Raw genomic sequence first — 14,681 nt, forward strand, 5'->3', positions numbered from 1 at the left:
CATGCCTTCACGGGGTGGCCCCTGGCCTTCCCAGCTGCAGGCAGTGCCCCTCACCCAGACTTCCAGCCGGTGATGCCCACACTCGGGCTCAGGGCGAGTCCTCGCTAACCCTGTCCCCCCAGCAGAGCCTTCACCTATACTCCGCCCACCTCTGTCCCTCCCTAACCAGAGAAATCCCTCTCCTTTCCCCCAGGCAAGCAGACCCCTGTTCCCACCCACTGCCACAAGGGGAAAGGGATGCGTCCTGTCCCCACCCCCAGTCTTGCAGACTGAGGGAAGGGCCCTCGGGAGCTCGCCCACCTCTCCCTGCCCCCCACCGCGTGGGCCATGGTGCATGCTGCAGTCTATGCAGTTTCTGTGTCTTTTCTGTTTTTTATTTTCTTGGTGGGGAGGTTGGGGTGGGTTGAGGTTGGGAATGGGGAGGAGGGAGCGGGGACCCCACGCTGGGGTCACAGAGAAAGTCATGTGCTGACCCCCTGCTCGCCTCTTCCCTTCTTGCCGCCCCCCCCAGACAATGACTGTGGGGACAACAGCGATGAGGCGGGCTGCAGCCACTCCTGCTCTAGCACCCAGTTCAAGTGCAACAGCGGGCGCTGCATCCCTGAGCACTGGACCTGCGACGGGGACAACGACTGCGGGGACTACAGTGACGAGACACACGCCAACTGCACTAACCAGGGTGGGCGCCTGGGGACCAGCGGGGTGGGGGCCAGACCGTCCACCCTCCATCCATCCTCCCCACTGCGTGCCACCACCATCTGGGAACCAGAGATAACCCTGAAGCAGCTCTTATCCCTCAGGAGTTTCCAGTCGTGTGGGAGAGGAAAGCTGTGGACAAATCAATGTCACACACTGTTAAGATCTCAGGCTTTGCAGTCAGGTGGCCTTGGGTTTGAGCTCCAGCTCTGCAACTTACTATCTGGGTGGCCTTGAGCAAGTTACTTAATCTCTGTGGGCCCCTGTGAGTTTCATCTGCAAAGTGGGGATAATAATAGCACAGGGCATTATCGCGGGGGTTCCGTGAGATCATGCACAGAAAGCACACAGCCTGTGTTCGGTCACTGGTAGCGTGAGAAAGGGATGCCCACAGGGCTAGGGGAGGACGAGCACAGTGGGCACCAAAGGAGAGAGGAGTCAGCTCTGTGGGGGGCCCCAGTGCCCAGGCCTCCAGGACCTATGGGGTCTGGGGTTAATGGAAGGACCAGGGGCCCACGGGGACTGGGGTTAATGAAAGGCACAGACCTTCTCAAGGGATGCTGATTTTTCAGCCCTGGCCCATTGTTGTCATGGAATAATGCAGCCCCCAGATTGCCCTGGCTTCAGGAGGGCAGATTTTGCGTGAAATCTACCCATTTTAAAATATATATATATATTTATGGCTGCACTGGGTCTTCGTTGCTGTGCTCAGACTTTCTCTAGTTGCAGCGAGCGGGGGCTACTCTCCAGCTGTGGTGCACAGGCTGCTCGTTGCGGTAGCTTCTCTTGAGGAGTGCAGGCTCAGGAGTTGTGGCACACAGGTTTAGCTGCCCCGCGGCCTGTGAGATCTTCCTAGACCAGGGTTCAAACCGATGTCCTCTGAATTGGCAGGCGGATTCTTATCCACTGTGCCACCAGGGAAACCTGAAATTACCCATTTTAACACACTGGTATATTAGTTTCCTAAGGCTGCTATAACCAAGCACCACAAACTAAGTGACTTAAACAACAGAAATTGAATGTCTCACAGTCTGGAGGCTGGAAGTCCAAGACCAAAATGTCAGCAGAGTTGGTTCTTTCCGAGGGTCAGGAGAGAAAATCTATTCCAGGCCTCTCTCCTAGCTTCTGGTGTTTGCTGGCAATCTTTGGTGTTCCTTGGCTCCTACAAGCTTCACCCCAGTCCCTGCCTTCATCTTGACATGGCAAACCCGATGAGTGCGTGTTGGTCTCTGTGTCAGATTTCCTCTTTATATATAAAGTAGGCAGTCACAGTGGATCAGGGCCTATCCTAATGGCCTCATCTTAAGTTGATCATCTGCAAAGAAAGACCTATTTCCAAATAAGGTCCTATTCACAGGTGCTATGAGTTAAGATTTCAGTATCTTTTTAGGGAACACAAGTCAAGCCGTAACAATTGGCAATTTGTTTGAAAAGTTTTAAAAATGTGGCAGACCAAAGTCTCTCTCCAGGCTTCATCTGGCCCCTGCACTAGCACCCTGCAGCCTCCGCCTGGTAGAGTTAAGGTGCACACAGTGGGAAGAGTACTGAGCACTGAGTGTGCGCTGTGGGTCCAGCACTGAGAGGGAGGATGGGGAGAGTCACCCGAGGCCCGGAAACATGACTGTGTCTCAAGGGGTGTCTGAGAAGGGCCGGTGGTGAGTCGGACAGGTCACAGTGCCTTGAGACTCTGAGAACCCCTCGAGGCCCAAGGTATGGCAAGGTGGGGAAGCTCTTTGCCCCTCACCAGCTGGGCAGACTTGGACGGGTTGCCTTCCCCGAGACTTGGTGTCTTCCTTTGTGTCCTCCTTTGTGAAGTGAGAGGAGATATGTGGGGGCCTGGCCCATGGGAGCAGGGGTGTTGTGTCACAGTTATTAACTGTGACTGTGAGCTGGAATGTCGGGGACCATTTCAGAGGAGGTGGGGTTTGAACTGGGCCCCAGTGAGGGCTTAGGCTATAGACAAGAGGGAGGGTCTTCAGACGGGGGTGGTGGGAACAGCCTGGAGAAGCCAGCAGTACAACTTAGAAGGCGAAACTGAGTGCTCCTGCAGGGGCCATCGGGCTGTGGGGCAGGGGCCTCAGACTGGAGGGGACAGCAGGCACCGAGGCAGCACCCAGAGGGCACAGACTACAGCCGCAAGTCCGGCACTGGGGACCTGCGAAGGGTCTCAGAGCTGGAAGGTGTTGAGATGTAGGAAATGCTTTCAGAGGACAATCCTGGAAGGACATTAGATTGGGAAGAGGCTCGGGGGAGAGACCCTGAGGGAGGAAGATCAGCTGGGAGGCTGGTGCTGAAGTCCAGGGAGGAGATGAGCGCGTGGACTGTGTTCATGGCGGAGCGTGAGTGCGAGACGAGGCTGTGCACAGTCACCCGTGCCTCCCAGTACTGCTTCCGCTCCTTCCCCGGCCTCCTGAGTCACAGCACAGCTGCCAGATCACATCCTACGCATCAGATCACTCCCCAGCCCTGCCCTCGAGCCTGCCCTGGCTCCCTGTACACTTCGAATCCGTACTGAGCCCTGCTTCATGGCCGGCAGGGTTCCCCCAACCTCTCTGACCTGCATTCCTGCCACTCATCTCTTCCATCACCTGCCCCAGCTGCGCAGCTTTAAATACACCCTGGGCATTTTCCGAGTACGCCCCGCGTGGTCCTGTTTCAAGAGGCTTGTGCTAGCTGTTCCCCTTCCTGGGATGCATGGTTAATCTCACGGCTCCCTTCATTCAGGTCTCTGCTCAAACATCTCCTGCATAGGGGCCCTTCCTGACTCTATCTCAAGTAGCATCCCATGCTCCCTAGCTTTGACCCGGCTTAGTCTGCATAGCCTTCCTTGATCACCACCTGTAGTTCCATTCTGGATTTCCATGTTGCGTCTTCATTGTTTCTCTTCCCTGCTAGAACTTCAGCTCCACAGGGGTGAGGATGCTGTCTTATTCATGCTGGCTCCTGGGACAGTGGCTGGCAGACAGCAGGTGCTCAATAAGTGTTTGTGAAGTGAACGAGTGCAGCAGAGAATAGGCTAAGGTGGGGGTCATTTGAGCTTTGACCTAGCAAATTGCTTATCCAGCCGAGCTCACATGTGTGAAATAGGGAGGTGAAACAAGAGGATTTCTAAGCCCTGGAAGGTGTCACGGCCCTGACTCGGAGTTAGCACTTGCAGGAAAAGTCAGTGGGACTCGGAGATCTCTCCAGCCTGCCTCAGCTCATAGCCCCGGGCCAGGTATGGCAGGAGGGGTATGGAAAGGTAGAGATGGGAATGGCTGATCCGGAGCCCGCCACCTGTCCCCCTACAGCCACAAGGCCTCCTGGCGGCTGTCACAATGACGAGTTCCAGTGCCGGCTGGATGGTCTGTGCATCCCCCTGCGGTGGCGCTGCGACGGGGACACTGACTGCATGGACTCCAGTGACGAGAAGAGCTGTGAGGGAGTGACCCACGTCTGTGATCCCAACGTCAAGTTTGGCTGCAAAGACTCTGGTAAAAAGGACTGAAGAGAAACTGCACAGACAGGAGACGGTACTGAGAGCAGGGCAAGGGCAAGGGGGACTCTGTGAGGCAAAAGGCTGTACAGAAAAAAGCTTGTGCCAGATGCATGGGGGAGGTATGAAGGGGCCAGAGCCTGCAGTAAGGGCCCTGGGAACCAAAACCCTCTCCAGTGCTAAATGTCAGCACCTCCTGCAGGCTCGGGCCTTCTTTGTTGCCCATGTGAATTTGACAGAAAAAGCCTCAAGGTTCCTAGTGGACCCCAAGGCATTATAGTTATGGCCTGATTAGATAAGCCCACCACGTCGGGGAAGAGGGTGCAGAGAGCCCTGCTGGCCAGGCCTGGCCCCTGATGCTGTACCCCTTCCCCAGCTCGGTGCATCAGCAAAGCATGGGTGTGTGACGGCGACAGCGACTGTGAGGATAACTCAGATGAGGAGAACTGTGAGTCCCTGGCCTGCAGGCCGCCCTCGCACCCCTGTGCCAACAACACCTCGGTCTGCCTGCCGCCTGACAAGCTGTGTGATGGCAACGACGACTGTGGAGATGGCTCGGATGAGGGAGAGCTCTGTGGTGAGTCCTGGGCCCAGGAAAGGGAGCTAGATAAGGAGGCTGGGCCAGGCCGGGGCCGTGCAACAGGACAAGCTCTGTGGGGAGAGGGTCTCAGGCTAGAAAGGGCAGATCTGGCTGCTGGGCGAGCAGTCCTCAGAACTATTACTAAAAAACCCACTTCCAAGAGGCTGTGCTCAGTGTTACCGCTGTTACAGCATTTAATCCATAAAGCAGCCCTGTGAGACACATACAGTTCTCACCCCCGTCTTACCCATGAGAAAACTGAAGCTCAGAGAGGTTGAAGAGCTGGTGCAAAGTCACACAGCCCATGAAGTGCAGGGGAGACACTGCAGTGCAGCCCTCCCTGCAGGCCCAGCCCCCCTCCCTCAGCCGGGTTTCAGGGTGAAGGCACCAGGGTTGAGGCTTGATGTGGTCAGGAGGGCAGGCACCCCGTCCTGCTGAGTGAGTGAGAAGGTTGGGGGAGGAGGCTGTGCATTCAAGATCAAAAGGACAAGGGTCAGGGAGGGCCGCCTGGTGTGACTCCGGGATGAGGAACAGAGCCCCTTATCGCCTCTGAGCCCGGCTGGTTCCTTGGAGGAGAAGAGCGGGAGATAAGGACCAGCCCTGAGAAACACTGACGGGTCATCAGTCAGGGCAGACAGGTCCTGGGGTGTGTCCGAGGACCTGGAGCAGGACATTCCCTACTGCACCCCACCCCCAAAGCACACCCGCATCAGGAGAGATAGAGGAAAGCCCCCCCCCCGCCCTGTCCCAGATAGAGGCAAAAGGCTGGGGCCCCCACCGTGGCTCAAGAAGAGGCTGGGAAATAGAGATCGGAGAGAAAGAGGCGACCATGATGGAAGGGTGCTCCTGGAGAGAGGAAATGACCACCCACACAGTGGGTGCAGGGATCCGAACCCTGGTCCCAAGGGTGCCTGGGAAGCAAGGAGGCAGAGAATGGAAAGGACCTGCCTCCTTCTGGATCCTGACCCTGATCCTGTCCCCTGCTCCCCGCCCCCCACCCCAGACCAATGCTCTCTGAACAACGGTGGCTGCAGCCACAACTGCTCCGTGGCACCTGGTGAAGGCATCGTGTGCTCATGCCCTCTGGGCATGGAGCTGGGGCCTGACAACCACACCTGTCAGATCCAGAGCTACTGTGCCAAGCATCTCAAGTGCAGCCAGAAATGCGACCAGAACAAGTTCAGCGTGAAGTGCTCCTGCTACGAGGGCTGGGTGCTGGAGCCGGATGGCGAGAGCTGCCGCAGCCTGGGTGAGAGGCAGTCCAGACCGAGGAGGGGGGAACCAGGCGGGGGTCGCGGGGGAGTGGTGCAGCGGCTGAACTACAGGGGGAGGCTGAGGTTTCCATCTGGACCCAGTGCCAGGGCCCACGGAGACCCTGTCTGCGCCTGGACAGGGTGGCTCGGGGGCAAGAAGTGACCCCATCACACCCTTCCCTAGACCCCTTCAAGCCGTTCATCATTTTCTCCAACCGCCATGAGATCCGGCGCATCGACCTCCACAAAGGGGACTACAGCGTGCTGGTGCCCGGCCTGCGCAACACCATCGCCCTGGACTTCCACCTCAGCCAGAGCGCCCTTTACTGGACCGATGTGGTGGAGGACAAGATCTACCGCGGGAAGCTGCTGGACAACGGAGGTGACCCCCGCCTGCCCCTAGACCGACGCCGACGTGGGGCCCCAGTGCACCCCAGACCTGGCCCTTGGGCTCTCAGATCCACGGGACCAGATGCAGGCTGCCTGGAGCAGAGGCCCCAAGTTCCCCTATCCCCCACACTCTTGTTAATTGGGTTAGATTTTGCTGTGGGTCTCAGTGCCTGACGCCTGGTAATTATCGTCAGCAGAGCTGCCAGCCTGATAATTAACAAAATGATCAGCCTTTCTTTGGAATGGCCAGAATTGCAGGCTTGCAAGAAAAAAGCCATTTAGGGGTGGGGTACCTGAACCCTGCCTTCTGTCCTGAAGCGGCCTGACCCATCACAGACTTGCTTCTTTAATAACGCTAATTCGTTAGCCCCTGCCACGCACTCCAGGCCCAGGGGAAACAGCAGGGAGCCAAACAAGACAGAATGTCTGCCCTCATGGAGCCTACACACCAGTGGGAACATCAGAGAGAAACACAGGAGTGCAGCACAGACTGGCGGAGGGTGTAGTGCTGTGGATAAGGAGAAAGGGGGCAGGGCGGGCAGGAGAACCGGGGTGGCATTTAAACTGGATGGTCATGGAAAGCCCCCTGAGAAGCTGACATCTGAGCAGACACTTGAAAGAAGTGCCTTTCACTAGAGGAGTTGGTATTGTCATAGAGAAAAATGTGAAGTGTTAGTTGCTCAGTTGTGTCCGACTCTGTGTGACCCTATGGACTGTAGCCCGCCAGGCTCCTCTCTCCATGAAATTCTCCAGGCAGGAATGCTGGAGTGGATTTCCATGCCCTTCTCCAGGGGCTCTTCCCAGCCTAGGGACTGAACCCAGATCTCTTGCATTGCAGGCAAATTCTTTTCCATCTGAGCCACCAGGGAAGCCCATAGAGAAAACCTGGAACCATCTCAAATGTCCATCAACTAGGAGATGGTTAAGTAGACCGTGAAAATGTTCACATTATGGAACAGTTTCTAAATTATTATATATGTATATAGGGCTTCCCTGGTGGCTCAGACAGTAAAGATTCTGGCTGCAGTGCAGGAGACCCAGGGTTGGGAAGATCCCTGGAAGAGGGCATGGAAACCCACTCCAGTATTCTTGCCTAGAGAATCCCATGGACAGAGGAGCCTGGTGGGTTACCGTCCCTAGGGTTTAAAAGAGTTAGCATTCAGCACAGTATATGTGTGTGTGTATGTATGTGTGTATATGTATATATATATATATACACACATACATACATATATTTAACCATAGAAAGACCTCCAGGACCATCTGTGGAGTGACTTCTAGAAAATTCTGTCTGCTTCATATTGAGTCTAGGTCTGTTCCCCAAAGCTCCCACCCTCTGCTCTGACCTCCCAGGAGTTGGCCCTTCAGAGAGTCACAGGCAGAAGATAGTTGCCACTTCCCCTTCTCCAGGGTTCTAGAAGCCAGGCTTCTGCTTGACCTCCTGGAGCAGGGGGCCTGGGTGAGGAGAGTGGGGGTTCTGGGAAGCTCTGTTGAATTCAGGGCACACCAGAGGTGTTCACAGAGGTGTCAAGGTTGGGGTGGGCCATCCAGGATTCCTAGCATGTATCATGAGCTCATCCCCGCATGCCAGGTGAGTCTAACCTCCTGCGACCTTTCTTCTTCAGCCCTGACCAGTTTCGAGGTGGTGATTCAGTATGGCCTGGCCACACCCGAGGGCCTGGCTGTAGACTGGATTGCGGGCAACATCTACTGGGTGGAGAGTAACCTGGACCAGATTGAGGTGGCCAAGCTAGATGGGACCCTCCGAACCACATTGCTGGCTGGCGACATCGAGCACCCCAGGGCGATTGCACTGGATCCCCGGGATGGGTGAGGGCCCTGCCCAGACGTGTTCTGGCCCTGTGACTCCCTTGAAGGGGCCAGGCACACCCATCTCCCCAGTACTTCTTGCCTCCTCCACCCTTCACCAAGGATCCTCCCGCAGCCCCTCCCCCAGGCCTTGACCTTGGCCCTCCTGATCCCCTCCCCACTCCCCCAGGATCTTGTTTTGGACGGACTGGGATGCCAGCCTGCCCCGCATCGAGGCAGCCTCCATGAGTGGGGCCGGGCGCCGCACCATCCACCGGGAGACCGGCTCCGGAGGCTGGCCCAACGGCCTCACCGTGGACTACCTGGAGAAGCGCATCCTGTGGATCGATGCCAGGTCAGCACCTGCACCTCCTGGGAGCCCCGTCCTCCCCGCCCCCTGGGGACAGGCCGGGGCCGAGGGTCCCAGGACCCAGTAGCCTCGAGCATGGTGAGAAGGCCGGGACGGAAGTGGAGCTGGAGCCGGACAAGGGCCCAGGAAGAGCACTGAGCAGGGGGAGAGGCTGGGCTGGGATAGGGGTGCAGATGGACGAGGGCAGAGGCAGGGCTGCCCCCGCACAGGGCTGGGCACACCATGCTTGCTCATACATCTGTAAGCTCTGCTTGAGGGGGTGGGACTTTTTTTAGTTGATGTCCCTGAAGGGGGCATCTTTTTCTAAGCTTCACCCCAGCCCTGTGTGCTGGGGAGAGTGAAGGGGCAGGGGAACTGGGGTCAGAGCTGGGGTGTCAGCCCTTGAGTCGTGTGTTTCTTACTCCACGCGGTGCCAAGGGCCAGGGCTGGGAAGGTGGGAACTCCGGGCCGCGTGCCCAGAGGTCTCAGGTTTCCACTGGCTCCTCACTCTGCCCTGAACCATGCTCTCAGGTCAGACGCCATTTACTCTGCCCGTTACGACGGCTCCGGTCACATGGAGGTGCTTCGGGGACACGAGTTCCTGTCGCACCCGTTTGCAGTGACGCTGTACGGAGGCGAGGTGTACTGGACGGACTGGCGGACAAACACACTGGCCAAGGCCAACAAGTGGACGGGCCACAATGTCACTGTGGTCCAGAGAACCAACACGCAGCCCTTTGACCTGCAGGTGTACCACCCCTCCCGGCAGCCCATGGGTAAGGGGCCGGACAGGACAGCAACCTCCACAGAAGCCTCGCAGACAGAAGGGGTCTGTGCTGGGGCGGTGGCAGCAACCCGGGGACAGGAAGAGGGTGTGGGCCAGGGGACCAAGGCCGGCAGAGTCACTGGATGGTCTTGTTTCCCCTCCCTGCCAGCTCCCAACCCCTGTGAGGCCAACGGGGGCCGGGGCCCCTGCTCCCACCTGTGTCTCATCGACTACAACCGGACTGTTTCCTGTGCCTGCCCGCACCTCATGAAGCTCCACAAGGACAACACCACCTGCTACGGTAGGGCCCCCGGGCCAGGGGGACACCGAGGCTGACGGGGGAGGGTCGGGCTATCCCAGCTGCAGATTCTGAGCAAAGGTAGGCGATCTCAGCTGGGAGGGGCCTGACGGGAGAGGCTCCGGAGACAGCTGCTGTCAGAAAAGACTGGCGTCCCGACCGGAAGGTTGTTCCCGGTGGGGTCTCTCTGATTGCCAAGGGCCAGCAGCAGATAGAAGGAACCACGATAGTCTGGGTGGGTGGACGGCGCGGAGGCAGGGGGCTGCCCTCAGTGACCTGCCCTGTGCCTGCAGAGTTTAAGAAGTTCCTGCTGTATGCACGTCAGATGGAGATCCGGGGTGTGGATCTGGATGCCCCCTACTACAACTACATCATCTCCTTCACGGTGCCCGACATCGACAACGTCACGGTGCTGGACTACGACGCCCGCGAGCAGCGCGTTTACTGGTCCGATGTGCGGACCCAGGCCATCAAGCGGGCCTTCATCAACGGCACCGGTGTGGAGACAGTCGTCTCTGCAGGTTCTGTCTGGCCCCCACTCCCTGGCTCCCTGGGTCCTGCTGTCCCTTCTCCGAATCCTTTCCCCTGGAGTGTTTCCATCCCTGGGTCATGATCCCTGTTCCCCCCAGAAACCAGCCGGCGCCCTCCCCTCGAGCCCCCTGCCCTGTGTCCCGCAAACACCCAACCACAGCTCCCCACTGTGTCCCCAGACTTGCCAAACGCCCATGGGCTGGCTGTAGACTGGGTGTCCCGAAACCTGTTCTGGACGAGCTATGACACCAACAAGAAGCAGATCAACGTGGCCCGGCTGGACGGCTCCTTCAAGAATGCGGTAGTGCAGGGCCTGGAGCAGCCCCACGGGCTGGTCGTCCACCCTCTGCGTGGGTATGTCCTGCGGGGCCCCAGGTTGAGGGGTGTGGGGTGTGGGGCGGGGGAAGAAGAGGACTCTGACTGTCCCCGGTTCCTGGCGCCCCTAGGAAGCTCTACTGGACAGACGGTGACAACATCAGCATGGCCAACATGGACGGCAGCAACCGCACCCTGCTCTTCAGTGGCCAGAGGGGCCCTGTGGGTACGGGCCCGTCCTGTTACTCTGCAGCCCCTCCTCCCCTAATTCCTCCAGCCGGAGATGCCCTCAGGGTTCCCCCCGCCATTGCCCCTCTGCTCTCAGGGATTCCTCCCTGTCACTCCTCCGTCTCCCTGAGCTCCCAGCTTAATGCTTATTCTCAGTACCCTCCCCCTAAACCTCACACATACTCTGCCCATCACCAGAGGTGAGAAGGACCCCAGCCACTCACTCAGGCTCCTGGCCCCCAGCCCTGGTGGGTGCTGGGCTCTCTGGCCGTGACACCCCTCTTCTTCCAGGCCTGGCGATCGACTTCCCTGAGAGCAAACTTTACTGGATCAGCTCCAAGAACCACACCATCAACCGCTGCAACCTGGATGGGAGCGAGCTAGAGGTCATCGACGCCATGCGGAACCAGCTGGGCAAGGCCACCGCCCTGGCCATCATGGGTGAGGGCCACTGGCCTGGGAGCCAGGGGCTGGAGCAGAGCAGGCAGGGCCAGGGAGACAGGGCTGGCCTGCGGTGGGGCCTTCCTCAGGGGTCTCATCCCCTCCTGCCTCCCCAGGGGACAAGCTGTGGTGGGCAGATCAGGTGTCGGAGAAGATGGGCACGTGCAGCAAGGCTGACGGCTCGGGGTCAGTGGTCCTGCGGAACAGCACCACCCTGGTGATGCACATGAAGGTCTACGATGAGAGCATCCAGCTGGGTGAGGCAGGGCGAGGGCAGGGCCAGTGGGCTGGGGTCAGAGGCCAGGGCTGCGCCGGGAGGAGCCCTGAGCAAGCAAGGGGAATGAAAACGGGTTAGACTCTGCTCACCACCCATGGGGCCCCTCTTTCACAAGGGCCAGGGGCCCTGCGGGACTGGAGACCCTCTGGATAGGGGTGGTGACCCCCACAAGGTCTGGGGTCAAGGGGTGACCATCCTGTCCCAAGGCATGCTCGGGCCTGATGCTGAGGTCCTGAGGAGAGCCAGTAACCCTTTCTCTGTGCCTCCCACTCGCCCCCAGACCACGAGGGCACCAATCCCTGCAGCGTTAACAACGGCGACTGCTCGCAGCTCTGCCTGCCCACGTCCGAGACAACCCGCTCCTGCATGTGCACGGCCGGCTACAGCCTCCGGAGTGGTCAGCAGGCCTGCGAGGGTCAGTGCCCCTGCCTCTGCTCCCCTCCCCTTGACCCCGGTCCCCAACCCGACTCGTCTTCCTCTACAGCCCACCTTCCTCTTCTCAGCTTGGGCACAGGACGAGTCCATTGTGTTTTAAGTGCCTTCCGGGTTAGATGCTTAGTCAGCGTCCACTGTGCTGGTTGCTATGGGGGAGGCGGGGGACAGAAGTCCCTGTCCCTGTGCTCAGCAGGCTTAACCAAAGGTGGGGGAGGGGAGGCATGAAGTGGCTCTGACTTCAGTAGGACTCTGGAGAAATAGACGTCGGAGGGGACACCAGGGGCACTTCATGCAAGAAGTATGCTGGGCACAGAGGATTTGAGTGTGTGGTTTGAAGGAGAAGGGACAACATGCCAGGCAAGGGGTCCAGAGCAGTAGGAGGGTGGGTGCAAGGCCCTGAGGTGCCAACCCGAGTGTCGGGCAGGGTGTAGGGTTCATGGGTGAGGCTGTGGGGCAGGCGGGGTTCTGCAGGTTCTCAGCCAGGAGCACCTGGAAAGTGGTGTTTGGGGCAGATTAACCTGGCGGCAGAGAGCCGGCTGAGTGGGGGAGGGAGAGACCAAGGCAGTTAGACCAGTCAGGAGGCTGTTAGCCTGGGCTGGGGCTCAGCAGTGGGGTTGAAGAGAAGGGATGAAACTCGGAGCTGTTTCACAAGAACTTGCTGACTGATTTACAAGCCCGCCCCAGGACAGCATTTCCCAAAGTGCACTCCTAGGAACTTACCTCTTTGATGTGGTCGATGTTACAGAAAGAAACACTGGGTTGAACTAAGTTTAAGTGGATTTTTTTGTGTGTGTGCTGCAGAACTTCTCAGAGCCTTGCATATGCTCGTCTGCTCGGAGAATTTTCTGTGGGGAGACTCTTAAGTGTTTAGAGTCTCCTCACTCTCGACCATGAATCCTTTTTTTCAAGGATCCTGAGCAACCAGGGCCCATTGGGGATTCAGTTGAGGATGTGCTTTGCAAGGGGATAAAGGCAGGGGGAAATTCTAGGGTGCATGGATAGTGGCACCTTGTAAGAAATGGGGAACTGGGAAGGAGGCTGGCTCAGGAGCTGGGTGCTAGAGACCCAAGGATGTGCACAGACCAGACGGACGAGGACAGAGGAAACTAGGGTGGAAATCTAGATTTGGGAGGCACTCAGTCCTGTTGACTCATCTAAACCTCTCCAGATCCTCCCTAACACCTTTAGGGTTGTTGAAGGGTTGTGTGACCCAGAGTGAGGCGGAACTGGTTGTGTGAAGCGAAAGTCTGGTCTCTGCTGCCCTCTAGTGGGCAATAAGGGGTCTCACAGGTGGTTCCCTGGAGCCAGCCAGGTGTCTTGACTGGACCCCGTCCCCACCCAGGCCCCAAGCTAGGGTGTGTGGTGAGAGGGGAGGGTGTGATGGGTGGGAGGAGGTATCAAACAGGTTTGTGGGTGACAGAGCCAAAATTAAGGGGTGTCAGCGAGGCTCATGCCTAGTGTCCTTGTGTTTCAGGTGTGGGCTCCTTTCTCCTGTACTCTGTACATGAGGGGATCCGGGGAATCCCGCTGGATCCCAATGACAAATCCGATGCCCTGGTCCCAGTGTCGGGGACCTCGCTGGCTGTCGGAATTGACTTCCATGCTGGTGAGCCATGGTGGCAGGAGGGGGCGGGACATGGCCTTCCCTTCACGGTGAAGTCTTCTGGGGGTCCAGGGAGAGGTTGCCTGACCATGGCTGCCCTGCCCTGCTATACCATCCCAAGCCACTGGTCTCCCCAGCTCTCAGTCATCCCCTTGTGACTTTGACCCCTCCACCTTGTCCTCTGCCTCGGTGAGCATCCCCATGTTGGCTCCTCTGCCCCCAGAGAATGACACCATTTACTGGGTGGACATGGGCCTGAGCACCATCAGCCGGGCTAAGCGGGACCAGACGTGGCGCGAGGATGTGGTGACCAACGGCATTGGCCGCGTGGAGGGCATTGCAGTGGACTGGATCGCAGGTGAGCTCTGGGGTGCTGAGGGACTGCAAGTGAGGCAGAGTACTGGGGAAGTGGGGTCTCAGGAGGAGGGGATCTGAGGAGAAGGGGTAGGCAGGAACAGATGGGGAGAAGTGGGGGTATCAGAAGGCTGGAGGGGACGAGGTACACGAGTCCCCACACGCCCCCCTGAGGCCCCTGCCTTCCTCCCTCCTCAGGCAACATCTACTGGACGGACCAGGGTTTTGATGTGATCGAAGTTGCCCGGCTCAATGGCTCTTTCCGCTACGTGGTCATCTCCCAGGGTCTGGACAAGCCCCGGGCGATCACAGTCCACCCAGAGAAGGGGTGAGGAGCAGGGTGGGCTGACCAGTCCCCACTCCTGGCTCTGGTCTGGTCCAGGCCCTCTGGCCACAGGCCTGTTCTCCTCTGTGCTCTGCGGACTGACCCCCTCTTCCACCTTCACCCCAGGTACTTGTTCTGGACTGAGTGGGGCCAGTACCCGCGGATTGAGCGGTCTCGGCTGGATGGCAGTGAGCGAGTGGTGCTGGTTAACGTTAGCATCAGCTGGCCCAACGGCATCTCTGTGGACTATCAGGTTTGGATGCAGGCTCAGCCCTAGGGCCAAAGAGGCGGAACTCGTGCTTTGCGGGGAGGGCAGCTCCCCACTGAATCTCATGTGACATGCCCATTGGTGGGAAAAAATGGACCAAGGAGTCATGGGGTCCTCTGGCCCAGGCCCCATGCAGAGTAGGGTTCCACCACCCGGGAGATGGTCAGGGAGGTCACTCAGAAGTGGGCGCTAGAGGGAGGCCAGCAGAACTGCAGGTCAGAGAGTGGGAGGATGTAGAGCAAGGAGGGAAGAGACAGTGAGGCGGGAGTGAGTGCCCCGTGCCGCCTG

General features: G+C 58.5%; 1 protein-coding gene across 2 annotated transcripts in view; it reads left to right on the forward strand.

Moving 5' to 3' along the window:
• The window catches only part of LRP1 (LDL receptor related protein 1), an 80,387-nt gene that overhangs the window by 38,514 nt on the left and 27,192 nt on the right, over positions 1-14,681 (forward strand). For both annotated transcript variants that reach the window (XM_040233012.1, XM_040233013.1), the window contains exons 20-38: positions 512-679; positions 3,987-4,169; positions 4,548-4,748; positions 5,755-6,000; positions 6,189-6,386; positions 8,020-8,224; positions 8,394-8,558; positions 9,084-9,328; positions 9,488-9,619; positions 9,910-10,137; positions 10,327-10,501; positions 10,594-10,688; positions 10,982-11,131; positions 11,248-11,388; positions 11,689-11,823; positions 13,318-13,449; positions 13,670-13,804; positions 13,999-14,128; positions 14,252-14,378. In XM_040233012.1, coding sequence (XP_040088946.1) covers positions 512-679; positions 3,987-4,169; positions 4,548-4,748; positions 5,755-6,000; positions 6,189-6,386; positions 8,020-8,224; positions 8,394-8,558; positions 9,084-9,328; positions 9,488-9,619; positions 9,910-10,137; positions 10,327-10,501; positions 10,594-10,688; positions 10,982-11,131; positions 11,248-11,388; positions 11,689-11,823; positions 13,318-13,449; positions 13,670-13,804; positions 13,999-14,128; positions 14,252-14,378 — 3,191 coding nt within the window. The remainder of the gene's footprint in view (positions 1-511; positions 680-3,986; positions 4,170-4,547; positions 4,749-5,754; positions 6,001-6,188; positions 6,387-8,019; positions 8,225-8,393; positions 8,559-9,083; positions 9,329-9,487; positions 9,620-9,909; positions 10,138-10,326; positions 10,502-10,593; positions 10,689-10,981; positions 11,132-11,247; positions 11,389-11,688; positions 11,824-13,317; positions 13,450-13,669; positions 13,805-13,998; positions 14,129-14,251; positions 14,379-14,681) is intronic.

Source organism: Oryx dammah, unplaced genomic scaffold (genome assembly GCF_014754425.2).
Source record: "Oryx dammah isolate SB20612 unplaced genomic scaffold, SCBI_Odam_1.1 HiC_scaffold_29, whole genome shotgun sequence".
Taxonomy (NCBI): domain Eukaryota; kingdom Metazoa; phylum Chordata; class Mammalia; order Artiodactyla; family Bovidae; genus Oryx; species Oryx dammah.